Raw genomic sequence first — 25,125 nt, 5'->3', positions numbered from 1 at the left:
GTGGATTTCTCAATATTAAACGTCTTAATCATGTTGCAGCTCAGTCTGTGGTGTTTGACGCGTTATCCGCGTGTTTCCTGAGCACGCGATTGCCGCCCGATGTTCGAACGTGGGCCGTCAAAACTCTAGTCTCCATGTTCGCTAACAACGCCATGGAAACGTCGCCTGACATGCTGTTCGCAGACGTGCATCAACACCTCCCGAAATGCCCCTCGACCAAACTGAAAATTCACGATCAAGGAATGCTGTCGTGTATTTGGCACGCTAGGAGGAAACTGATGTCCGTATGGTATGAAATTAGTATTTTTTCACGCTACGGGGCATCGATTTTGTAGGTTTAACAACTGATCTTTGAAGGGCCAGGACAAATAATTTGATTACTCGGATTAGAGTAAAGTAATGATTGAAATACTGGAATCAGACTGTCACTATCGATTTTTCAGTATACCAATGTAATACGAGTTAAATATTAACGTTTCGGACAATGTACTCTTTTAACCTCGAGCTTGAGGTAACATGTTTACAGTAGCTGCTCAATCGAATGCATAATGTGAACTTGCAAATGAATTTGTTGGCTATTTATCAGCGATGCTCTGCGTCCTAGTTACTAGACAAGGTGCACTTGACCAAGTGGATCACTACATTTTGTGTATAACCACTCGACCAGTCATCTTTGCTTGGACTTTTTTGGGGTAGCCTATAAAAATATGATATATTCATAATGGATATATCGTTCAGTTCGATTTAAGATGGAATTAACCCCTTGAATTATATGGAAATAGAGAATATTTTATTTCATTGTATAACAATATTCTGTGACACTAGATAAAAGTATACAGAGAACAGATCAAAGGTCTTCGCTGCAGTTTATTTACGTCAGTATCAACGCCATTATGAACCCTGAGAATTTAGTCATGTCAATTTACTGTTCTTTACATATTTTAGTCTTCGGTTTTATTTATCAACAGCGGCACAGGTCTGAGCGTGTTGTTCTTTTCGCTGACTACATCCGTCGAGACATCGATGCAGCTGCAACACACTTGCGTCTTCACGAGACCCCCGAGAAGCGCTTGTTTCGAGCCTGTTCTCACCATAGACGAGGAGATGGAACGCGATAACGTACGGGAGGAGGATTGCGATAAAATCGGCGACGACGCGAAGACGGAGGAGAAAATCGGGAGCCTCTCGCTGAAAAACGCTTGCTGGAACGCGAACGGGCGACTTTTTGCGGCGTCTCTCGACAACGCGGTGAATGTGTGGCCGATTACAAGTTAGTATCTCTATCCTGTAAACCAGTGGCTCCGAAATGGGATCCCTACAGCGGTTCACTAATGAATATTAGTTTATGTAGCCTGGCATAGTGAGTCCTACGTTAATTATCTATACTTCATTGAATCATATTTGGGCTTTCTCATCCGAGAAGGCCATGATGACTTTTGAAATTGTGCTGAGCTCTGATGCGGAAAGTGTGACAAACAGTGCTGTAGGTCTACTCTTCCTATGAAACCTGAGCACATTTTACTGCATTCAGGCACATAGAACGACATTGACTGTTTTATTTATTTATCCGTGTCAGAAAAGTGAAAATTTTGACACTTTCTGCTCGAGGATGTAGGAATGTATCATTCGTTGTACTACTAAAAATTGTAATTATTTCTGCCATAATGCGTGATGTAACTACTGGAATTCTTAATAGGTCCAGATATCGTTAGCATAAAGTTTTTTTCATGTAATAGTTTGTTCTGGTCAAACCACTTCGGGAGGACTATAAATGAAGTAGTACAATTCTAACATTATGTGCGAAAACACCCTATTTACATACATGAGGGCAAAATTTTGTTGAAATCCAGTTTTTTAAGGTCATAACTTTTAAAAAAGTTGGATTTTTTGGGTCAATATCAAAATCTTACTGGAGCTTGTAATTTGCATAATTATATCATGATGTCATATTTTCGTCGCTCACTTTAGGCACAACTGATATCTTTCAGGGCTCTGCCACATTGTCGATGTCTTTGAGAGATAGGTTAACAGCACAATGTAGCTTTCTTGCGTCTTAATCACAGGTACCGTCGGACATGTGGAATCTTACACCTCCAAAGTGACGTCAGTGTGCTGGCCCGAACATCGCGGCCCGATTGAAGGTTGCGCCGGTCTAGGGATGGACTCCTTGCTGGTGGGATGTGCTGATGGTCACCTGAGTCTGATCGATGTCTTTGACGTGTCCACGTTTCATCGGAAGGAAGTCGGCCACTGCGCCAGGAGAAACGGTAAGGTTTTCTTAGGCAGATGTTTCAGCAATCTGTTTCGGACAAACATTTTTTTTATTTTTTAATGATTAATTCATTGCTCGACTTGTTTCACATTGTCGGGAAAACCAGAAATTACATTACATTTGAACTCTGTTATTTTACTCTAATTAGTATATTGTGACAGCTACATTTATCTTTTATCGATCTAATTGCCAAATTCTGATTCAGAGTTGATGCATCACCCTTATTCACCGCTAATAAAACTATTGTCTCAACTAATGGTCGTGGCTTTGTAGCGTCAGTGACAAAGGTCGCTTGGTTTCACGAAGACCAGACGCTTGTTGCCGGATATTCGGACGGGAAAATTTTGTTCGGAATGAGAAATCATACAGCGCATAACGTCACTCGGACTGTCGACGCTCACTACTCGGAGATAACGCAGCTCAAATGGGATTCAACCGGTAAGTCTGTTTATTGCTGTCTTGCTGTTGAAAGTAACGTCATTTATGAATGTAAGTGCCACTGTGATTGTAGGCATGTAGTACATACCAAGAATTGCTTTAGCGAGTAAGGCAGCACACTGGGAAATCCACACCACAAGCACGTCGGTGTTAACATAGGCCTACTGCAAAAGCAGATTGATATTTCGCCGATGTGTAAGCATTTGAATGAGAATTTTTCTTGCGCGTAAAACTGTACCAATGGCATGTTCACTGTGATTTAGAATGGCAGATCGTTATTTCATCTGTTGGATTCTATATTTATTCAGTAGACCAAGCCAGGTTTGGTAAACAGCAAGAGTTTCTGGTTAACTTACAAATCACTCATTAGTTTGATTTACTAAATATGTGTATCGTCGGTCAATTTCACCTTGCCGTGTTGCTACTATATATAGTATTGTTATACCGCTTTTGAGTTGTAATAAATGTGTTACCGGTATCATGATTTCGTGATGAAAACCATCTTTAAGCTCTGTGCCACAAATGAGCTATTTGAGTTAGCGAGCATTTTATGTTGTTTTTTCATTTCTCAGGGACTACACTTCTAACTAGCGCCTACGAAGATCCTACCGTCAAACTGTGGCAAAACAGCAACGGCGTGTGGATCGCAGCGCATAAATTTCAGCACGCCTCCCCCGTACAGTGTGTCGCGTGGTCCTACGCCGAAGACAAGTGTAGTCTGGTCGCGAGGTGAATTTTTACAGTCACAATTTTTCTGTTTTAGATTTTATGCATGAATTTTTGTCACTACTGTTAATTCCCGAGTGATTCCGTGCTTCGGGCCAATCAAGAGAATTTAAAATGTTTGTTAGAGAAATGAGTTGAACAATACTGGCATTTAATATTGACCAAAACTATTTGATATGATGCAACTGGGTTATTTTCTTTGTGGTTCATACTGCTATGACGTCACGATAACTGATACTCGAATGTTATCACTGAGTTCGAAATCTAATCACCCGGGTATTGGTGTCGGAATTTTGAAAACTGTAATATTTTCATGAATTGATTTTGATGCTACTCTCCTCATTTGTTCCATTACTATATATCTGGCTTATTTAGAGTTATTTTCATTATCTCAGTACGATCTATAAATGTTGAAATCCTACAAGAGATGTTTTGTTCTGATTTGAAGTTATGTAAAATAAAACATTTAGAAATCCGAAATAGGGTGGTGTGAAAAATAGAAAAATTTTGATTTCAAAAAGTGTTATTGTTACATGGTCCCAAATATCATGATTTCAGATTCCTGCACGCTCTAGTGGCCGTGCAATTTCACAGAACATGCAAAAATTGGCTAATTTTGTCTTATCTTAATAATCGCTTATGCTAAAAAGCTAGTTTTGCGCTTAAAATCTTCAGAAGCGACATGTTTCTATCTCCGTCCTGTGTAACTTTGTCTTAAAAATGTACAGAAAAAAAGTTACAAGCAAATTACTTGAATTTTTGAGTAAAATTCGGCATTGATGCATTAGATGCGAAGTCAAATGCATATGATGATTTATCTTATAACTCTTTTACTTGAAAATGCAAACCTTCTGTACGCAGGTACCTGAAATCGTCATAGAAGTGTTTCATTTGATATTTGTGACCATAGGCCTATATCAACAACACTTTCTGAAATTATAATCTTTGTATGTTTCACTCAACCCTAATCCGGAAAGTTTCAAATTTGATAAAAGTATCGGGATTGTTAGTAACCTTTTCACCTGTCATAGAGATTTTCTCTCCACCTAACAACCACACATAAAAACAGCGCTTACAATCAACCTTTCTACTGTAGCGGATGCTTGGACGGGACCATCCACGTTTGGTCTGTGTCGAGCAAGTCAAGTGACGAGTACGGGGACCAGGACTTGATACCAGCCGTTTCTGACACCATCACAAACCGTTCGGCGCAATACGGCATGGCGAACATGCCCGTCAAGCTATGCACGAGTGCGTCTTCGGCAATAGGTATGATTGATTCATTAGATATTAGGATTTTTGACGAGTCACTTTTTTCTCAAAATAACGCTTTACACCAAATTTGACTCAATTGCTGCCTTACTGTGGTCAATTTTCTCACTTCATCTCATTTTAAGTTATGCCCGTCATAGCGTTTGGATTAAGATATTGCTAATTAATAAAGATTATGAGGCTGATGATCTGGAAATTGAGTGTTTCATTGGGATAGCCCAGATAAAACGATGGTGACATCAATCGCAAATGAAATACATTGCACGCTGCAAAGATTGTTGGAGAAACAGAACTTCAGCTCACAATTAAATAATAAAATGTATTGATTTGAATAAAAATATGAGTATTAATTCAAATGAACCCAAATATTTTTGCTGTTACTCATCAGTGGTAATCATCAAACAACTAGTTGAGAATTTCAAAATAACCTTGTAAATTAATATCGCAGCTAATATTGAAAATTTCACGCCTGCAATGTCGTATCTCTTGGTGCGGTTGTTGATGTACAATGCTCTTTTCAATTCTGCGCTAGTTGCTGACAATTACCCCTGACGAGTGTCAGTCGAAGATATTCCAGTTTATTTCAATATGAATATATATTATTAAATTGTGTACATTCCGCACTGGAGTCAGTGACCATGGATAGGAAATAAACTAACAAGCATATATTAGAAAGTGATGTTTAATATCTGTACGTAACTTTTGTACCGCTGACAAAACTTGGCAACCTAGCAATTTCTTCATTTTGAGACAGTTAAATTTGGGAAAAGACTTACTTTTTAACAACCCTATTTGATGTGATACATCGGTAGTGAAATATTTTATTTAGGCTTGGAGAGTTTGTCAACAGCGGCGCACGTATTCACGCTACGCGGCCATTCCAGCCCGGTCACGTGCCTGGCGTTTCACGACAGCTCGTTGGTTCTGAGCAGCGGATGCAAAGACGGCTGGATGAATATTTGGTCCATGCACGTAAGATTATGTTTTTCAATGTCTTGCGTAAAGGTGGATTTTAGCCAGGGCTGTAACCAAGTCACAAGTCAATCTCACTTTTTTAGTTTTGACTCGAGTCAAGACGAGACCTTTTTAATTCACCACCGAGTCAAATCAGAGTCTTAGCAGCTAATAGAGGGTCAAGTCCGAGTCACAAATGTTCACTGCTCCATTTTGAGTTCAATCCTATTCCACCCAATTTCTTCAACTTTGCTCGTGTGATATAGAATGGCTCGCATTCATAATATAGTAATTTTCCTCAGTATTAACAGTTTCTGTCTCTATTTACCAAGTATCAGGACTGCTAGACGAAATACCAATAATGTGGTGACTTAACTATTCTTTTAACTTACAAGCCCTCATTCATGCATTAGCTTCTTGTTGATATACTTTATATATTTTCATCGTTATTACGAAGAATAAACCGCATACATTCATCATTTTGTGCTGTTTTACTTCAGAACGGATCTGTGCTGCAAAGCAATCAGCAGGACAGTCCGATCGGGTGCTTGCAATGGATCGGTGACGAGACTCTGGGCGTTGGTGTGCGTAATTCCAAAGAAATAATTGCCATCACGGTACGTGGCCATTTCGTTTTGATTGTGTCAGTGAGGTTATCTTGTGTGTCCCATTTCTAATATTTCTGGTAATGGTGGATTTGTGAGACAAATGTATATTTTATTATACTGTACCTAGTAAAAGTTCCGAAAATTACGTAAATTAGCTTATTAAATCTAATCTGAAATACTTTTTGTCATGCTATTTCAAGGCTGCTTAATATATGTCAGTGTTTGCAGTTGAAAAGTTTAGGCATTGTTAAATTTAAATGTCAAAATTGAACTGCGACATTTCTATGACAAGTCATGTAGGTTAACATTGGGTTGCTGGGGCTTCTTTTCTGGTCGCCCCTAATAATTTGTGTTGGGTTATACGTTTTCACCTCGCTTTGACATTTTTCTGTGTTAAAATTTCTCTGACAGTGGACTGCAAAGCCCAATGCTGCTACAGGCCTTTGAGATTGCATTCCTGTGGACATCCCTTGCAAATAATCAGTTATTTTTCAGTGGTTCTTCCCCTCATTGACCTATCGAACCCCAGATTTTTGTTGAATTACAAAAAGCGTAAATATGCCGTGTTGCAAATTATCACTACCTGTATAGAATACTCAACAGCAGCATCAACAGCAATGTTAAAATAACAAATCCATTAAAACATGAATTTCACACAATTCAAAAAGATTATGTCGAGTATTTTATGGAAATCTCGGTCATTTCTGCTGTAATGGTAGGGTGTGTGTCTTGACCTCTTGCAAACGCTCGAGACTTGTTACCCTAGCTAAGACCCACGAATCTATTTACTCAAAGAAACGATGTGATCTGATATGAAATATGTGTCTTTTCTATATGGTGTGCTAGTTACTAGCGGTAAAAAGTAGCCTACCTTAAAAGTCCTGTGTTGATGATGTTATATCTTAGCATGTATTGTTATATATTGCTAAAAGGCGAGCATACCATATTGACAACATCAGAAACTGTTATGTGTCTTCATGAATTCTATCATCAGTCATCACGATTGCGTGTTTGATTTTGCCATTTGCTATGCTGCAAAATCATTTTCAGATGTCGCCTAAATCTTGGATGAATCAATTTGGAGTGCTATCGCAAGTGCGAATGTCTCTGTGTCGACAAGGTCTGGTGCATGGGGCTGCATCTTCAGACTGCTTTCAGATGGCCATGAACTATCTGCCGGACATCTTGCTTGAGCAGTACAATTATGAAAAGGTAACTATTTTTTGTTCCAAATCCATTCCTATAGTGCAGTAGTTCTTAACCTTGCCCCCAGCGCCCCCCCAAGGGGCGCTGGTGATTTTGAAGGGGGCGATATGGGGGGCGCTGGGCTCAGGGGGGCGGTATGGGGGGCGCTGGAGAGAAATGGCTTCGCAGTAGATGATGTGGTGGTAGGACATATCCTTAACGAGTATTCAGAGCAAATTAAAACCGAAAACCTCGTTATATATAGCCTACAAAGGACATATAGGTTTAATTGTCCATGGGCGCCTAAATGACTGGTGTCGAATGTTCCTGTCTTGGCAATCTGAACCCCAGAAGACGTATTTCATATGGCAGGGAAAAATTATATGCCAGTGAAGAAATACCAATTTGAAATCGTGTTCGTCTTTTAGTTAAGTACGATTGGGCGACAAGGATATCTAAAACTAGATATTCCTGTTGGGCGATATCTCTGTTTGGCGATTCTATATTTTTTGATATAGCAGACAGGAGGTCACGAAATAGCATCATGCAACGAAGTCATTCCAACGGGTTCACCCGCCCAAATATGTTTAATGATTAGTTACGGGCCCTACAGTTTCCAAGACACCTCACAATGTTCGCTTTAGTTTTGATGAGTCTGCGCACACTCAACAACTCACTGCGCTGACCCTTGGACAACAGTGCGTAACGACTAAAAAAAGGTATAACTTCGGATTTGTTGTGCGCAGCGTAGATATTCTGTGCGCAGAGACCGTGTCAGCACTGCGCACGTGCGCAGCTTAGAGGGAGCATTGCACCTCACTCAGCTCTACCGGTAAATCTGGTAACGTGAGCAGAGAGGACAAGAAATTGATAGCAATATATATGCAATTCCCGATCTTACTGATCAATTTTATCATGAATTATCGAAAGTTTTTGAGCTTCGCACTGGTTTGCTGAACAGTACAGCTGATTCCGTGGCAAAAGCGAACAACGTGATGGGGGGCGGTCGGTTTATCACCCTATGGGAGCCCAAGACCCAAGTTTTTAAGGGGCCTGACAAAGTACCGTTTCGTTGCTGCCAACGGGTACATGCCCGAAGATGTATAATTATTATTGAGGGGTCCTACCTTTTCAATCACACATCCCTCAGCCTTACCGGTAAATCTGTTTACGTGAGCAAAGAGAGGATAAAAATTGATCTAAATATACATGCAATTACCGATCATATTGACCAATTCAATGATTAATTAGTGAAATTTTTCGCGCTTCGCAAGTCTAGGCGAGAATAGCTGCCTCAGTAAATGGACACCTACTGTAGATGACTAGTATGAGCAAATAGCGGATAGCCGAATGGGGTCTGGGGGCGGAGCCCTGGAGGTTTGGTTTATCACCCGAAGGGGGGCCCAAGACCAACGTTTATATTTTTTTGGGGGGGGGGGCTGACGAATTGCTGTTACGGCCCTGGTAACGAATTAATCGTACCTACGGGCACACCCGAATATGTTCAATTATTAATTACGTGCCCTTTATTTTCCCATACAACAGCTCACTCAGCGCTACTGGTAAATCTGATTACGTGGGCTGAGAGGATAAAGAGTTTATGGCGACTTATATATGTAAATACTACCTATTCATTCATGCATTATAGGAAATTTTGGTACCTATGGCGACAAGGCCACACAAACCTTGCTGACCATCGAAATCACGCTATGGGGTTCTTGGGGGCGAAGCCCTCAGAAGTTTGGTTTATCACGCTATGGGTGCGCAAGTCAATCGTTTTTAGGGGGTTTGACGAAGTGCTGTTACGGCCCTCTCTCTTACTCATTGTCTTAATTACATTCCTTACAATATGAGGCTGGGGGGCGCTGGAGCACGATAATTTTTGAAAGGGGGCGCTGGAGGAAAAAAGGTTAAGAACCATTGCTATAGTGCATAGTGACAATGCGTAATTGGCTCCTTGTACCATTTCCATGTACGCTTGTACTTCTACAGGCTGATATTGACAACGGAAATCAACTGGTCCATTCTCCATTCGTACATTCGATGGTGGCGCTCTGCATGGGACTGGACCTGACCTCTACCATCGCGTATAGAACTAATCCTCAAACGGCCGAGGTAATGTAATCCTTAATCTTTTATCGCTGTGTTAAAAGGATTTCAAATTGAACCTGACTAAATGTTGAATGCTCCGCAGATGTCTGAGATTGAACTGGTGTGTTAATGACTATTTCTGCGGCAGTTATTGAACCATAATGGTCTATAGTGGTTTCCAACATTGCCCCGCCAATAGTCTGTAAAACTGTTGTACGACTGGTCTCCGCTTAAGCCAGTGCTTCTCAGCTTTTTTGTCTCCGCGAACCCCCTTTGGACTATCACGTACCCCCAAGTTTTAGTTCAAATTTAGCTCAAATTATTGTGCAACCGTCATCTGTCTTGTGCAAATATTAACTGTAGGATAGTGATAAACAGCAACAAAATGACTTTTCTGGAAAATATCATCGTACTATTTGTGTAAAAATTGGAAAGACTTTTCTCATTTCAAAGCGAATTCTGTAGCTTAATTTTTTGAAATACACGGTTTCGTTTTGAAAATCCGTCAATTTGATATGAACGAGTGCCGAAAGTCCTCATCTTGAAGTTATTCTGGAATAGCGGTTATCTATTTCACAGGAGATAATCGATTTTTTTTCAAACAGAATATTTTCTAAAACTCAACAAAACATCTGTAAACGGTGTTTATATCACTGGGCTGTTGGTAATTAAAATGAGTTTACGCTGTAGAATATTTCATCGCAGACCTTCAGTCTGCCATTCCGTCCTGAAGTTTTATCATTTATGAAGCAAAACTGTCTCGTCATTTCTCTAATGAAAATAATACTAATTAGGCTAATAACCATTTTGTAAATTTGGAGGTTTCGCGGACCCCCGGTTGAGAACCCCCGCCTCAAGCTCTATTGTTACAACTCCATAGGTTGTCGCACACTTGAACATATGACTTTATAAACCCCGAACTAATCCTACCCACAATCCCGACATGAACTTAACCCTGGCCCTAACCCAACTGGAACTCTGGCTTTACCCACTTCCTAACTGCCACATGCTTTCATGTCCACGAACCCAAGAGATGATATTCCAAACCCATTTCCGATCAATTGCATTTTTGTCCATGACAAGATACGTTAATTAATTTAGCTAATCTAGAGTTATAATGACTCGAGTCCGTATTTTGAGAAAATGACTCGACACGAGTCAATCTGCGTATTGACTCGACTTCGACTCATGTCATTGCGCATGACTCGAACCAAGTCATATGCCTCGAGACTCAGACGGCCAACACCGACATTTCATTGTCATTTCGAAGAATAGTAAAGTAACCGCACCATTGAGATTTTGTCTATTGGTACTGGTACTTGAAAATGCAACTAGAAATTGCTATGAGTAAGGAAAATTAGTATATTATAAATACGACCCATTCGATACCACCAAAAAGAGTTTCAAAAAGTGGGTTTAACAAGAGTTTAACTGGAAACTGAGCAGTCAACTCAATGACTTGGACTCGGACTCGAGAATATTATTCAATTGTATATTCAGGTTCCATAACTCTTGTGTCTTCAATTTAATATTTTACTCATGACAGACTCCTGACAAACTCGACCTGTTAGAGAACTGGGCTTGGCTCGCGGACGTGGAGATGTTCACCGAGATGGTCAACTCCCTGCATCACCGCAAGCCTTTTCATAAAGGCTTTGAAGCTGAGAGTTTAGTTGACGAGGACTTTTCTGGTTACACTGACGATAGCGATAAAGACGTGCCAACCTCGAGCAAAATAACCCCGAGACTCAGCTACAGGGTTGGTATATATATTTGTGTGTCTTGATCACATGGAAATATAATCTGACGATTATCGACACCCAGCGTTAACGTTCCGATATTTTATTTCCCCAGGACAACCGACGCTGGTCGTTGAAAATGGACGGTCAGGTCATGGAATGGGCCGTCCTGCATCCTGAAGATTGGCAGCCTGGCGGTCGGTGCGATTGTTACCTCACCGGGGGCGGCAGGAACGGGCAGATCGCTGAAGTGGGCTCGTCTTCGAACGTGTTCAAGAAAGCAGACTCGTTCGTTCTGGCGCAAGAGGTTGGTCGTGCGTTGATGTCTAATGTGTACCGCAGGCCATCATATTGTCGTAGAGTCAGTCCATGTCGCCCAGGATTGTAACCAAGTCACAAGTCAATCTCACATTTATAGTTTTGACTCGAGTCAAGTCGAGTCATTTTCAATAAACCACCGAGGCAAGTCCTAGTAGAAGACGGTGAGCATAAGGTTGAGTCCGAGTGCAAGTCTTGTGTCCAGTGTTAAGTTTGAGTTCAATCCGGCCACTTTTTGCAACTATGCTCAAGTGATATAGAATGGCTTGCATTCATAATGGTAGTCATTTTCCTCAGTTTCTGGCCCTCTTTTCAAATTATGAGGACTGATAGACGAAATACCAACAGTTTTAATGACTTTACCATTCTTCGAAGTCACAATGAAATGTATGTCTTGGCCGTCCTAGCCTCGAGACATCTGACTTGGTTCGAGTCATGCACAATTACTCAGGTACAAGTCGAGTCAATACACAAATTGATTCTAGTTGAGTCATTTTACGCATTTGAAAAAATGACTCTAGTCAATTCAAGTCATCAGAAAATCGTGACTCGAATCATTACAAGTCTGGCCACAAGTATCCAATATTGTGACAAAACAGGCCACGCCGTTTCCCAAACACAATTTTGTAACTTTATGGCAGTAAGACTCTATGTTCTCCATCATGGGCATAGTTACCACAAAAGAAATCATATGGAATTTATTTTTGTATTTTGTGTTTATTGAATAAATACAAACATATCATAATCATCACCTTTATTATGAACTTTGAGCTTCGCCTTGGACCTGGCAACACCTTTCAGCGACTAAGGAATGAATATTGGCGTTAGCGAGACAGTACTCGCTGAATGACCATCACCTTGCCATGCTTAATCTTGCAAGGAAGCCCTAAGCGTCTTGGTCTTGGCACGCCAAGGCAATATGCTAATTCATATCAGCTGATTTTCCCTCGATGGAATGCTGGTGCCATCGCCTAAGCTGTTTCAGATATTGAGGAATTGTGATGTTGGGCGCAGGAGAATAGCTTATTTCGAATAACAACAAATTTCAAATCAGATCGCGGGCCGCAAAATGTGACCTTGTGGGCCACGTGTGGGTGAGCCCGATTTAAAAGTATTTCTTTTGTATCTGACAGGTGGTGTGCGGGCAAAATTGCACTTTCATCATCCAAAGCAATGGCAGTGTCTCTGCGTGTGGCGAAGGCAGCTACGGCCGTCTCGGGCAAGGAAATTCTGACGATTTAAACACCCTGTCGATCATAACTTCGCTGCAAGGTAACCAACGCTTGGCACAATGATTTGAGCCGAGCAATGAGAGATGAAATTATAAGCTTATTGTCACGTAGAGTTATTTGCCGCTATAGAAGTCTTGGAACATCAACAGGTCGTATCGTAACCTGTAGTGGAAAGTGAATCGCGTTATGGAAACGACAGATCTATGAAGTTATGAACAACCAAGCGCCGGAATAATACACTTCTTGTCACTAAGATTCGATCCATCAACAAGAATTAATAGTTTCAATACAATTTTCTACTGTAAAGAGACTGTAAACCTCGATTAGACATATCACAACATGCGAAACATGTAGTAGAAAGCTATCTAAGTCATGATAAAGCCACAGTCGCAAATTGCAGTGAAATGGGTATGCTACAAAAATACCTAATAATCTTTAATTTGCTGTAGATCTGGGATTGTATTCTTTGTAATCTCATAAAATATGCATTAGGGCTGTTATAAAATTCAAATTTTACCCGCTACTTGGAAAAATTGTTTGGTTACCGAAAAAACGCTACACACCAAATTTGGCTCGATTTCAACCAGTAGAAGAACTGCTGTATAACAAATAAGTTTGGATTTATTTAGTGTAAATTAGTATTTGTTTTTTTTTTAATTTTCTTGGTAACTTGATGAAATTGTTAGGTTGCTTAAAAAAATCGCTGCACGCCAATTTTCGCTCAATTCCAAGCTGTAGAAGCATTGCTACATAAGAAATAAGTTTGTATTTATTCGATAGAAATTAATTGAGCCAAAATTAGTGTGCAGTGTTTTTCTAGACAGCCTGTTAATTTTATCGAGTAGCCAAGAAAATTTGAAAAACAGCCCTATTGTACATATTTGAACTTGATCATTGATACTGTTGAGATGTCATAATGAGTGATGCTCGATAAGGGGACTCGAAGCCTACTGCTCAATTCAAGGTCAAATAACTCAGGTACTCGATTTTGCCGAAATCTAAGGTTTAATTCAAACAGGCGTTTTCACAAATTTCCGCCTTTTAATCGAAATTTTTAATATTCAGGCTTTGTGGTGACACAACTGGCCACGTCTGTGGGCAGCGACGGTCATTCGCTGGCTTTGACCGAGTCAGGGGAAGTGTTTTCTTGGGGAGACGGAGATTACGGCAAGCTGGGACACGGGAACAGTGACAGACAACGTCGCCCGAGACAGATTGAAGCATTGCGTGGAGAATCCGTAGTGCATGTAATTGTGGCAATTTTTTTTTCAACCACAACTTATTCTGCAGAGCTGGTCAAAGTAGCCACACTTGGTAGGCCTACTCCAGTAGATGTAAACGTAGAATAAAAAGAAAAGTAAACCACTCATCTACTCCGGTATATGTAGAAGTAGCGATTTACAAGGAAGTAAAAATGTATGTATCCTTGGCTTGGTTTTGTCTTAAAGGCACAAGGGCAGTCGTGAGTCGAGTCATTCCAACCCTGGCGATTTCCAAGGAAGTAAAGACCACCTCTAGTATTCTGTCGACAATGATTTCAGGTGGCGTGCGGGTATAAGCATTCGGCGGTGATTACCTCGGATGGAAAGTTGCTCACGTTCGGTTACGGAGATTTTGGCCGTTTGGGGCACGGGACTACTGCTAACAAAAAAGTGCCGGAAAGAGTGGCCGCGCTGAGAGGATCCCTGATTGGAAAGGTGAGTGTTAGTGCTCAACGAATAACTTTGATTAATGACTACTGCACAGGCAATATCTTACAGGGACAGATTTATGTTTAAATTATACATTTCAGGTGTCGTGCGGCATGAATCACACGCTGGCAGTGTCTCAAGACGGCGAGACGGTGTGGTCGTTTGGTGATGGGGAATTCGGCAAGCTCGGTCAGGGCTGCACGTCTTTGAAAATGGAACCCACCAGGATCGAAGCGCTGATTGGTGTCACGATCGCAAAAGTGTGTGCCTCTGCGAAATTCTCTGTGTTTTTGACTAAATGTGGCCGCGTGTACACGTGTGGACAAGGTAAGAGATCCATTTAAATGATTCTTTATTCCTTTCAACCTCAAGATATTTCATATCAAGGGTGGTGTCAATGATTCGCAATCAAATGAAATCTTGGAAAATTCCAAAGCTTATAGACATGATAACAGTATTTACAGTGTGCGGGACTATTTACATGCAGTAACTTGGGTCGGATGGTATGTGCTATGGCAGTGTGTTGTGGTCATCACTGTAAACATGTCATAATTAAGGTTGGGCTAAATAATCGAGTGACCTAGTGATTCAGCCCTAATTATAACCTCATCTTAGTAGGGCTGATGCAACCGCAAGGAAAATGATTTCACTTCTACAGTACATTTTACGCTGTTGAGTATTTATTCCCGGCTAGGCTTGATCACGAATTTGCAGATGTATCATTTCCATTAATGTGTGTAACTTTATGCTATGAGTTTTAAATTTATTGATAGAACTAATTCAATTTTCAAGGCTTCCTATAAATGCTGTTAGTAATATGAGTCTTTATGGAAAGAGGGGTATAATTATGTACTCGTAAACATCTTCTATCACTAATCAATCTGAATGTTTTAATTCTTTATACAAGGCTCCATTGGGATTCTCGAGTGACACTGAAATGGTTACTCCCAGCTCTGGCACCGACCTAGTAATAATGTCAAACGTTTTGATGTTGTCTGATCTTAGGCCTCCCTATTAAACTTTGCCTATTTCAAACAAACTTTTACTTGATCTCTGTGTCTCAAAGCAGGAGATTATCACTGTGACTTAGGATTACCAATAGTAATGCAGACACAACTGCATGCAGAGATTAGTGCAGAATTTCACGCTTGTCCATTACTAGAAATTAAATTTTTGCTGTTAAATTTCCGCCCCATGAAATAATTCTCCATCAGCTTTATGCGTTTTTGTTGAGTAATCAATAAACTTCACTGCAGTTAGTGTTGAAAAGGCACAAAATTCATTCCACTCTGCACTTCTGTAATACTTGGTGTATCTCAATTACGTTCAGATGGCTTCATCGGTCAACCTGACAGTACGATAAGACCAAGGCCCACGGTGATGGTGCCGGTGATGGTCCCGGCACTGCGAGATCACAAAGTGGTGGACATTGCGACCGGCGCGGACCACACCATCGCTCTGACCTCGGACCATTTAGTTTTTGTATGGGGATCGAACAGTGACGGTCAGGTATGCTTATCGGCATTTCTGGGCTTTGAGTTTTATTGCTTGCATGCTATATTTCATTTCTATTTTGAATCAGTGGGGCTCTAATCATAACCGTTTCTGCATGTACCGCACTATAGCTGTACATGACACGGTAACACATGATAAAAGCCTATATTTTTTTCATTCAGCTTGGACTTGGTCATCATGACCACATCAAGGAACCAGTCGTCTGCACCGAATTGTCTGGTAAGAACATCAGCCAGGTGGCAGCCGGCAGGAATCACACTGCCGCGTGGACTTCCCAACCTGTCGGACAAATAAGGTTGGTGTTTGCCTTGGTGTGATCGTCAGAGATAGGCAACGGTTATGTATTTTTGCTTTTACAAAAGGAGTTTTCTCCACGGGAATTTCTTGCTGGATTCTTTGGGTGAAACTGCTCTCTACTTTTACCATTTGTGCTCTTGAATCACTTGCTAAATATCTTCAAAAATTGGGAGCAGATGATACTTATCATAAATATGGCGATTTTTTATACCAAAAAAAACGGTAGATCTTGACCAAGTAAAACAATTTTGATTTTTTTACCTTGAAAAACTTGATTCTCACAAAATTTTGACCTGATGTATGTAAAATTAGGTACTTATCCGCATAATGTTAGGATTGTACTACTAATCTTCATTTCTGGTTGGAACTGTCTGTCATTACGAAATAGTTTAGCCTGACTTATTTTGACATGTCTGAAAAAAATCGCCCCAACGATCACATTATTTCAAGTAATCGTGAAAATTACAGAACAGATTATAAAAAAAATACGCAAAATAGAGGATCTTCTTTGTGGTCGCATAAAAGATTCACATTTTAACTTTGTACATTACCCCTGCTGTTATGACAAGGGCCGTTGTTTTTTGATGTAAAAACTTAAGATGTTGCTCTAAAAATTGAGATTTCGACATTAAAATACTTAATTGTGACAAAATTTGGCAACCAGGTATTTAAATTAGGCATTGTTTCACTAGATGTTAGAATTGTAGTACTTTTCTGCATTGCTGGATGCGACTATTTGTCCTAGTAGCTTGGCAAGAATGGGGGAAAAGGTTCAAGGGCAGCAGCCCTAGTTATCACGTTCTCATAAATGACACTTGAAGACTAATACTATTGTTACTACAATCTGTTTCTTTGTGTTTTCAATGAATTTTTATTCAATACACAATTCTGATTACAGGGCTATTCACGATATGAAGCTATCCGATTCCGCGTATTGCGCCCATCGCGCCAGGGTGTCGCGTGTAGGCAGTCCGGACCGCGTGCCCGTGCAGTACAACCATCTCCATGACATACCGATGACGGCTTTGAGATCTCGCCTTCTCGTTCTGCAATACTTTTCCGATCTGACGTCGGCCTGTTGGAGATGTTTCGGACTTACCAACGTGGATCCTGTAAGTGTTCCATTATTGCACTTTCATTTATTGTAAGCGGAGTGAATACAAGATATCGCCCAGTGTTTCATTTTTACATAACTTGTCCTTAAATTGGAACTTTTTATTATCCTTTCATTACCAATTTATAGGCAATGATCGTGTACACATTTTTGGGTTGTTTTTTAATCTGATTTAACGGTTATTGCATTCGGAGCAGTGCATTTCAAAGCATACATCTTTTATGATCGTCCAACACGAAACTCTATACAGTGGAACGTTGCAAACAGCAAATTCAACCATTTTGTTTCCTGACAAGGGCTTTGTCACCGGTATATTTTGATCTTACAGATTACCTCGGCTCCGTCCAAGTATACGGTTGTTACGAACGCGTTCAAACATGGTACCATTCAACCGTTACTCAACTCGAAAGTCAGTTCGTTAGCACTGGTACGCTCTCTTGGTAAGTAACGTATTTTGTGCCGTAACATTAAGAAAAGTATAAGCGATTGTTGCTTTTCTCTACATGGACTGGACAGCCAACGTGGTTACGCCTCTGTTCTCAACCCGGAGTGAACCTAATTGAGTATGACTCACTATGAAGTCATGTCAGTGGGACTTGAAAAGTTCAATTATATACTTTTTTGTGGCATGAGGAGAATGATATAAAAATGATTTTTTATTTCCTGACGATGACCGTTTCATCTCGCTTTGTGACCTGCTGCCAATTTATCACAAGGATGTTGTTTCCGTTAATATTCACTGCAACTCTGCCTGGTAATGTTTAATGCTACACATTCATGATATCCTCAATTTCCTCACTTTTAACAGATTCTGGTCGCATTTTCTAGTACCAGTACCGATAAACAAAATAACAACAGTGCGGTAACTTTACTATTCTTCGAAATTACAATGAAATGTCGGTCTTGGCAGTCGGAGTCTCGAGTCATATGACTTAAGCCGAGTCATGCGCAATGACTCAATTACAAGTCGAGTCAATACAACCCTGCATATAAATCTCAGCCGAAAATACACCAATTTATTTCAATATGACTATATGCAATTGTATGTTGAAGTTTTGTACCTCCGAGAGTCTAGATATTTTCCATTTGTGTGTTTGGCATTACATTTGTGTGGTACGTTTGCTGACAGCCGACCCGCATGTTTATAGGTAAAACGATGGTGCAAGGTCGCAACTACGGTCCGCATATCACCATCAAGCGCTTCTCCATGACCGGCAAAAAGACAAGATCCATCTTCATGCAGACTGCCCGTCAAGTACGTCAGCTTGTAGCTTTTATATCTGTAAAATGGCTCATATCGCTTATATTTGGTAGGTGGTCAAATTGAACCCGGAAGAACTTCGTCTGCCTGCCAGGGCTTGGAAAGTGAAGTTATTAGGGGAAGGTGCTGATGATGCTGGCGGTGTATTTGACGATACCATCACGGAAATGTGTCGGGTTCGTATTGGAAATGTGATTACTTTCCGTCTTTGGAAACACTTTGAGATTTGTTCCCTAATTTCTGTTACACAGACCATTACACTTCTTCTACCTTCCCTAACTTTAACCGACATGCACCAAAGTCACATGCTTGAATTTTGCATGCTAGATTACATCCATGAAACCAATTCAGTACTGTTTATTTGGAAAAGCATGATGTTGGGTCTCAGTTGAAATCTTGGTATCGGCCGACTCCAATCAATATTGATCAGCCACTGACATCACTGCTGATATTATCGCTCCAAATGAGAACTCCAAGTGCTGAAATTCATGGACTGCTTCTCGGAGGGCTAGTTTCTTACTCTGCTGGAGTATTGTGAATATATATACTTTCAAATTACAACTACCAAGTAGAAGTTCTGGTTGTAATATGTCACATTGTGATATCCAACTTGCATAAATTTGTTGTAACAGACAATGTGAGTTGAAGCCTCGGTCATTGAGTAGCAGAACTGTTTATGCTTTTAGGAACTGGAGACTGGCGTGGTTGATTTGTTTATTCAAACTCCGAATACCTTGTCCGGCGTGGGTTCCAATATAGACAGGTGAGTCGTAGGATTAATTCAAGTTCAGTATTTTACTGTGTTGTAATGCCGTGGACTCTTCAGCTTGGCTGGCATTGCAATTTCTGACAATGGTACTGGAATCACACGGCGATCTCAACCATAGTGGGCTGATTTAGCCTCAATCTTTTCGCACAAATTCTCAAATTTGGATCGTACCTTCTCTGTCTATTTTGTAATGATTGATGCAACCTGTTCACATCTGCCAGTAGGTATCGAGCCATGTGAAAAACAATGTACTCTGTACACAGTGTTTATGAAATGCTATCAATCTCAGTAACAGGCATTTGCAATTTTCTTCGGATGTAGTAAATGCCAGCAAATTTTTAAAAACAGGTTTAATTTGTGATTTTTTATTTTCTCGGCAGGTTTTTGTTCAATCCGTCGCAGAATTCCAAAGACAGCCTGTCCCTGTATCGTTTCATCGGTATTTTGTTTGGAGTCGCGATGAGGACCAAGAAACCTCTGGACCTGCATCTCGCACCAATGATTTGGAAACTTATAGCAGGTTTGTATTCCACCTGCGTCGGTAGCAAGGCTGAGTGTTTGGATTCGGAATTTGGTATTCGAGTATCACTAATGATGACATCATCAGGACCAAACAAGGTTTACAGCTTGCCGCAGTGGAAAATACTACTGAAATTAGAATTCTCATTGATGAAATAAGTCTATTGGGAAGTCCCGTGTACTTTCGGTACTAAGAAAACTTGAAAATACGCTCTTTGAGTGCAAATACATTTTGAGATTATGTCGAGAATATTTCCGTCATAGGCGTCACCATCACGCTGGAGGATTTGGAAACGGTCGACATGCTCACGGTACAGTCGCTGCGCGGCATTGCTCGCATCGAAGAATCGGGCGTCACTCGTGACAATTTTCATGAGGTAACTTTTCCTCTTCCGGCAGGGTATGTGCGACAGATGAACTGATTTATACGAAAATTGAAAAGGGCAGTTTCAATCGTCAGTGACAAATTCTTTTGAATGGCATTAATTGGTCCTTTTGAGGTGCATGTCAATTTAAATCAATTACTTTTAAATTCAACCGAACACAATCCAACTCTAAGCCATCCATCGATGTTTGTCTCTCCATTGAACTGTCACTCGAATGAAATCAACCTACCCAGAGGTGATGAAAATGCTTTTCTGCTCAACTCAATGTAAAACTGAAGTAAATTTCTGCTCAAATGCAAGTAGAAGTAGCGCTTTTTAAGCTTCAAAGGACCAAAAAGTGGTCAATTGATTATTTTCACAACGTAGGTTTGATCGAGGCGACGCCTATTTTAGCATTTGATATGAGGTCATTACTTTTGAAATAGCAAGATGCATGGTCTCAACTGGCATAAAAAGACTAATGAAACCTCAAACAGCTGGAATCTTCAAATATATAGTTATTAATCGTGACGCAGGGTCTATTTCACGCGGTTTTCATGATAATTTCGCTCAAAAAGGTAATGCGAGCTTGTCCCAAAACTACTCACATGACCCCGTTTGATCTTGCATGAATTCCTCTCCAGGTAATTCCGTTGGAGTATTTCGTGGGTCAAAACTCGCAGGGCACGTTTGTGCCGATTATGCCTGGCGGACAGGGAATTCATTTGACGTTCGATAACAGGAAGCAGTACGTCGAAAAGGCTACGCAATTTCGTCTGCACGAGTTTGATAAACAGGTCGGTGTGGTGTGGAGGTGTCCGATTTGTTCATCCCCACCGGTGTGTCTCAGATTTTTTGTTTCTACTACACTGTTTACCGTCTGGCTCCTTCATGATTTATTTTATTCAAATCTAGACGTATTCATTAGTTATTCTTGTGTTTACGAGGCCATATCACCAAGTGAACACAATAGTGATGATGTAACTGTTTCCTCTGCGCATGCACAAGCATGTCTATTTAGGGCAGTGGCAAGCAACTGATGGGAGGTGCGAAGCCGCCTGTGACCATTTGATGGTTTTTCGTGAACTCGGAATGAGTTTAATTTGTGCTGAATTTTCCAAGTTTCAACAATGGCAATAATACTAATTGTGTTTCGATTTTAAATGTCGTGATTGTGTCGTACCACCAACACACTGATGCTAGATAATGACCGATGCCGAACCTTGCACTGATCAGAAGATGTCCCTTAATGAAGTTTAACTGGTTTATAGGTGCAGCGTGGGTTTAGCTTATGGCCAGGTGCGTTTGAGCTAAGCTCAAGGGGGATAATGTGAGGGATTGGGCACCGAAATCGCTTAAATATCTATGTGCCACGGCATTATGTCCAGTATCAATTAAACTATGCCGGCGTTGTTGGGATTTTCTGAAATTTATCATGCTTGCAATATTGATTAATCAGTCTGTTAGCCCCAGTGTTGGGAATGTGCTAGGACTCGAGAAATACCAATGTGAATTTGTTGAGCAGCTGAAGTAATTCTTACATTGTGTATTCACAGCAGTTTACCTACTGCATATGACAATAAATTGTAGACTACATGCAATTAAAATAGGCCAAACACTTTAAAAGCTTCCGTGTACTACTAATGGTACACAACACATACCATACTCTGAGAATCATTGACTTACACAAAATGTCGATTTCAGATTGCCGCTGTCCGGGAAGGAATGGCCAGGATTATTCCGGTGCCGTTGTTTTCCCTGCTGACCAGCGAGCAGTTGGAGAATTTCGTGTGTGGCGCCAGGCTTGTGGATGTGGATGTGTTGAAAGCGGTAGCGAGGTACGGAAATTTGCAATTATTTAGTGTTACAATCGTTTGCACACACTTGTTGTATCGGCGTTGGCCCAAATATGCAAATCTCCATGATTATATTGTACTTTTAGCCATTTGAGTAAATAGTATTAGTAGGCAAAACCAGTCAGAGTACTCTGAAATAGCGGAAGTTCTTGGTTATTAACTAAATTTGAATATACAGTAGATCACTTTATATTTCGATGGCCACTTCTGTTTTGCGTGCAGGTATCGCGACGTCGAGGAAAGCTCGACAATCATTCAATGGTTGTGGGCCACTCTGGACGATTTCACAAACGAGGAACGGGTGCTTTTTCTCAAATTTGTTTCCGGACGATCCAGGCTGCCCGCAAACATTGTCGATATTCCTCAGAAGTTTCAAATTTCAAAGATTGACCGGGTAAGTCGAATTGAATACAGTCCAAGAGCGGTTGGGCAAAAGCAATCAGCCTTGCTACTGCAGTAGAATTGGGAGTGAGACTGTAAATTTCTACTCGATTACAAGCAGAAGTAGCATTTTCCAAGGCCTGTCAAAAGTGCTTCAAGTTGTGGTAGAAAGTGAGAGGAAGTAGTTCAGTTAAATTTCCAAATTTTAGCAAAATCATAACATCTAATCGAATTAGGAATAGCTTTAAGTATTCAAGTTCTCCAACTCCATAAGGACCCGCGGTGTCACACCAAGTCACAAGGTTCCGAGTCACAAGTCAATCTCACTTACAGTTTTGACTCCAGTCGAGTCATTTTCAATTCACCACCGAGTCAAGTCCAAGTCAGCTGGTAGAGGGTCGACTCCGAGTCATAGTGCTTTGACTCGAGTTTGAGTCCAAGTCAACGCTGCTCGGGTGTTATAAAATGGCTCGCATTCATGATAAAGTTACTTTCCTCAGTCTTAACAGTTTCTGGCCCTATTTTCCAAGTATCAGGACTCATAGACGAAATCCAATAATGACTATACTATTCTTCCAAGTTACAATGAAAAGTCTGTCTTGGCGGTCCTAGTCTCGTGTCATACGACTTGGTTCGAGTCATGCACAATGACTCGAGTAGAAGTCGAGTCGATACAAAAATTGACTCGAGTCTAGTCTAGTCACTTTACGCATTTGAAAAAATGACCCGAGTCAAGTCGAGTCACAAAAAAATGGGAGTCGAGCCATTACAACCCTGGTATAACCCATCCGATATTCCTTTCAGGCCAAAGACAGCCTCCCTACCAGTCAAACTTGTTTCTTCCAATTACGATTGCCGCCATACTCCAGCCGGCAAGTGATGGCTGAAAAGATGCGCTATGCGATCCAGAACTGCGTGTCCATCGACATGGACAACTATATGTTGCTAAGAAACGCCGAAAACGACGAGTTTTCCGAAGATGAATCCGACGTTTAGTTCATGACTCGCCTACACTGTGGTTAGATATTCAGACAAGACAACTCTCTGTATGTTTCAATGTGTTGAATTTTCTTGCAATAACGGTATCGTATATCGAATTGTATCCCCATTTTGTGTCAGTACCAAAGTTGGTTTTTGTGAGTTTGTTTCGTCTCTTGCTTATACATACACATTTTGTTCCCTCAAAATAAAATGCACCCGCCATTTTTTGATTTGCTAAAATTTTGTGAAAAACAGTTATTCTCCTGCAGTGTTTTTGTGTTCACGTCTTTTGTTGTTTGCATTATTTCTTGTTCTTCATGTGGGCGTCTATTAAATTGGTCCGGCTTGTCTTGAGGTATGTTTGGTTAAATTTACTTGGTTTTGTGTGTGAAATAAAATGTGCGTTGTTACCTTCATATCCTGTGACGTTCGTTCTTTCGTTTCAGAATGTTGCAGGTAACTAACTTCTTCCAATCAACACTAGTATACTTTCAGTGGTCAGTTTCCATGTTTTGCCAGCCGGTCTTTTCACAAAATCATATTTATTCAGTCGGTTTGGTGTGACTGTATCTACCTAACTAGTAGTGCTAACCTATCACAATCTCATAACATTTCGTGACACCGTTTATAGAACCTGCCAGGAGGCGCCCAATGGATATTTCCTAACCTGATGAAATCAGTCTGGCGAAATTGATTCAATATTAATGTGAGAATAGGGGACCGTTCGTTTAGAACTTTTCAATTCATGGTTCCTCCATGGGCGATAGGTAGCGCTGTGATGTGGTAATAACGGCAGGAACGTGTTGCCACTAATGGCTTCATTATAATTTATCTTAATATGTTTCTCGATGTAGCTATGCATTTTTTAAATTTTACTGCTGGCGAAATAGAACGCTCTTTGAATGACTTCATCTGTTAATACGTCCCCGAAAATCTAACGGAAATGACCTAATTCGTATCACGAGTGATTGGCGTCCCAAGCATGTTCATTGCTCTCAGCGCTGTACTTGATCGAAAAAACAATTAGTGGGTGTTATTATAGATTTGAGCTCATTGCAGTTAGATAGCCTACAACTCATTCGCAACTTCGGTCATAATACAACAGTGGCTCCTAAACTTTTTAAGGAGTGCGACAAATCTGGGTTTACTGACATCTCGGGACCCACGTCTCACAAATTGATATGAATTCATTTCTAATCTTGCTATGCTCTGTTGTTACAGGCCTGCCAGAAGTAGAGAGTGGCAGCAATCAACCAATTTTATATGCAATGCTGTGCTATGAAACATGATTCATTACAAGATAGTCATTGATTCAGCAAGGTTGATGTTACACGACACTTATCCTTCTTCATAGCATTGTTTATGTGTGACTGTTTTGTATTGGGATCAATTGCATCATTGTACTCCCATCTTTATTATTCATGAAATCCTTGCAGGGAATTTGTTTGTTAGCTCATTGACCCCTGCATCAGGGTTGTAACCAAGTCGCAAGTCATTCTTACCTTTAGTTTTGACTCAAAAGTCGAATTCAAGTCATCATG

General features: G+C 40.6%; 1 protein-coding gene across 4 annotated transcripts in view; it reads left to right on the top strand.

Annotated features, from left to right (window-relative positions):
- LOC145438037 (putative E3 ubiquitin-protein ligase HERC1) overlaps positions 1 to 23,998 on the top strand; it is an 82,136-nt gene extending 58,138 nt beyond the window's left edge. For all 4 annotated transcript variants that reach the window (XM_080315403.1, XM_080315402.1, XM_080315399.1 and 1 more), the window contains 29 exons: positions 40 to 289; positions 969 to 1,270; positions 2,064 to 2,267; positions 2,546 to 2,710; positions 3,283 to 3,439; positions 4,533 to 4,705; positions 5,538 to 5,680; positions 6,163 to 6,279; positions 7,321 to 7,482; positions 9,448 to 9,570; positions 11,093 to 11,305; positions 11,401 to 11,592; positions 12,737 to 12,875; positions 13,901 to 14,082; positions 14,377 to 14,532; positions 14,628 to 14,853; positions 15,857 to 16,035; positions 16,203 to 16,336; positions 17,237 to 17,450; positions 17,781 to 17,892; positions 18,601 to 18,707; positions 18,767 to 18,889; positions 19,400 to 19,476; positions 19,863 to 20,002; positions 20,266 to 20,378; positions 21,011 to 21,163; positions 22,071 to 22,204; positions 22,445 to 22,616; positions 23,408 to 23,998. In XM_080315403.1, the coding sequence (XP_080171529.1) occupies positions 40 to 289; positions 969 to 1,270; positions 2,064 to 2,267; positions 2,546 to 2,710; positions 3,283 to 3,439; positions 4,533 to 4,705; positions 5,538 to 5,680; positions 6,163 to 6,279; positions 7,321 to 7,482; positions 9,448 to 9,570; positions 11,093 to 11,305; positions 11,401 to 11,592; positions 12,737 to 12,875; positions 13,901 to 14,082; positions 14,377 to 14,532; positions 14,628 to 14,853; positions 15,857 to 16,035; positions 16,203 to 16,336; positions 17,237 to 17,450; positions 17,781 to 17,892; positions 18,601 to 18,707; positions 18,767 to 18,889; positions 19,400 to 19,476; positions 19,863 to 20,002; positions 20,266 to 20,378; positions 21,011 to 21,163; positions 22,071 to 22,204; positions 22,445 to 22,616; positions 23,408 to 23,599 (4,754 nt within the window). In that variant the 3' untranslated portion in view covers positions 23,600 to 23,998. The remainder of the gene's footprint in view (positions 1 to 39; positions 290 to 968; positions 1,271 to 2,063; positions 2,268 to 2,545; positions 2,711 to 3,282; positions 3,440 to 4,532; positions 4,706 to 5,537; positions 5,681 to 6,162; positions 6,280 to 7,320; positions 7,483 to 9,447; positions 9,571 to 11,092; positions 11,306 to 11,400; positions 11,593 to 12,736; positions 12,876 to 13,900; positions 14,083 to 14,376; positions 14,533 to 14,627; positions 14,854 to 15,856; positions 16,036 to 16,202; positions 16,337 to 17,236; positions 17,451 to 17,780; positions 17,893 to 18,600; positions 18,708 to 18,766; positions 18,890 to 19,399; positions 19,477 to 19,862; positions 20,003 to 20,265; positions 20,379 to 21,010; positions 21,164 to 22,070; positions 22,205 to 22,444; positions 22,617 to 23,407) is intronic.
- The last annotated feature ends 1,127 nt before the right edge of the window (positions 23,999 to 25,125 follow it).

Source organism: Botryllus schlosseri, chromosome 4 (genome assembly GCF_051294905.1).
Source record: "Botryllus schlosseri isolate E-star chromosome 4, Bs_hap1, whole genome shotgun sequence".
Classification (NCBI taxonomy): domain Eukaryota; kingdom Metazoa; phylum Chordata; class Ascidiacea; order Stolidobranchia; family Styelidae; genus Botryllus; species Botryllus schlosseri.
Note: the sequence above shows the minus strand (reverse complement) of the source record. Positions and strands in the feature narration are given on the sequence as shown.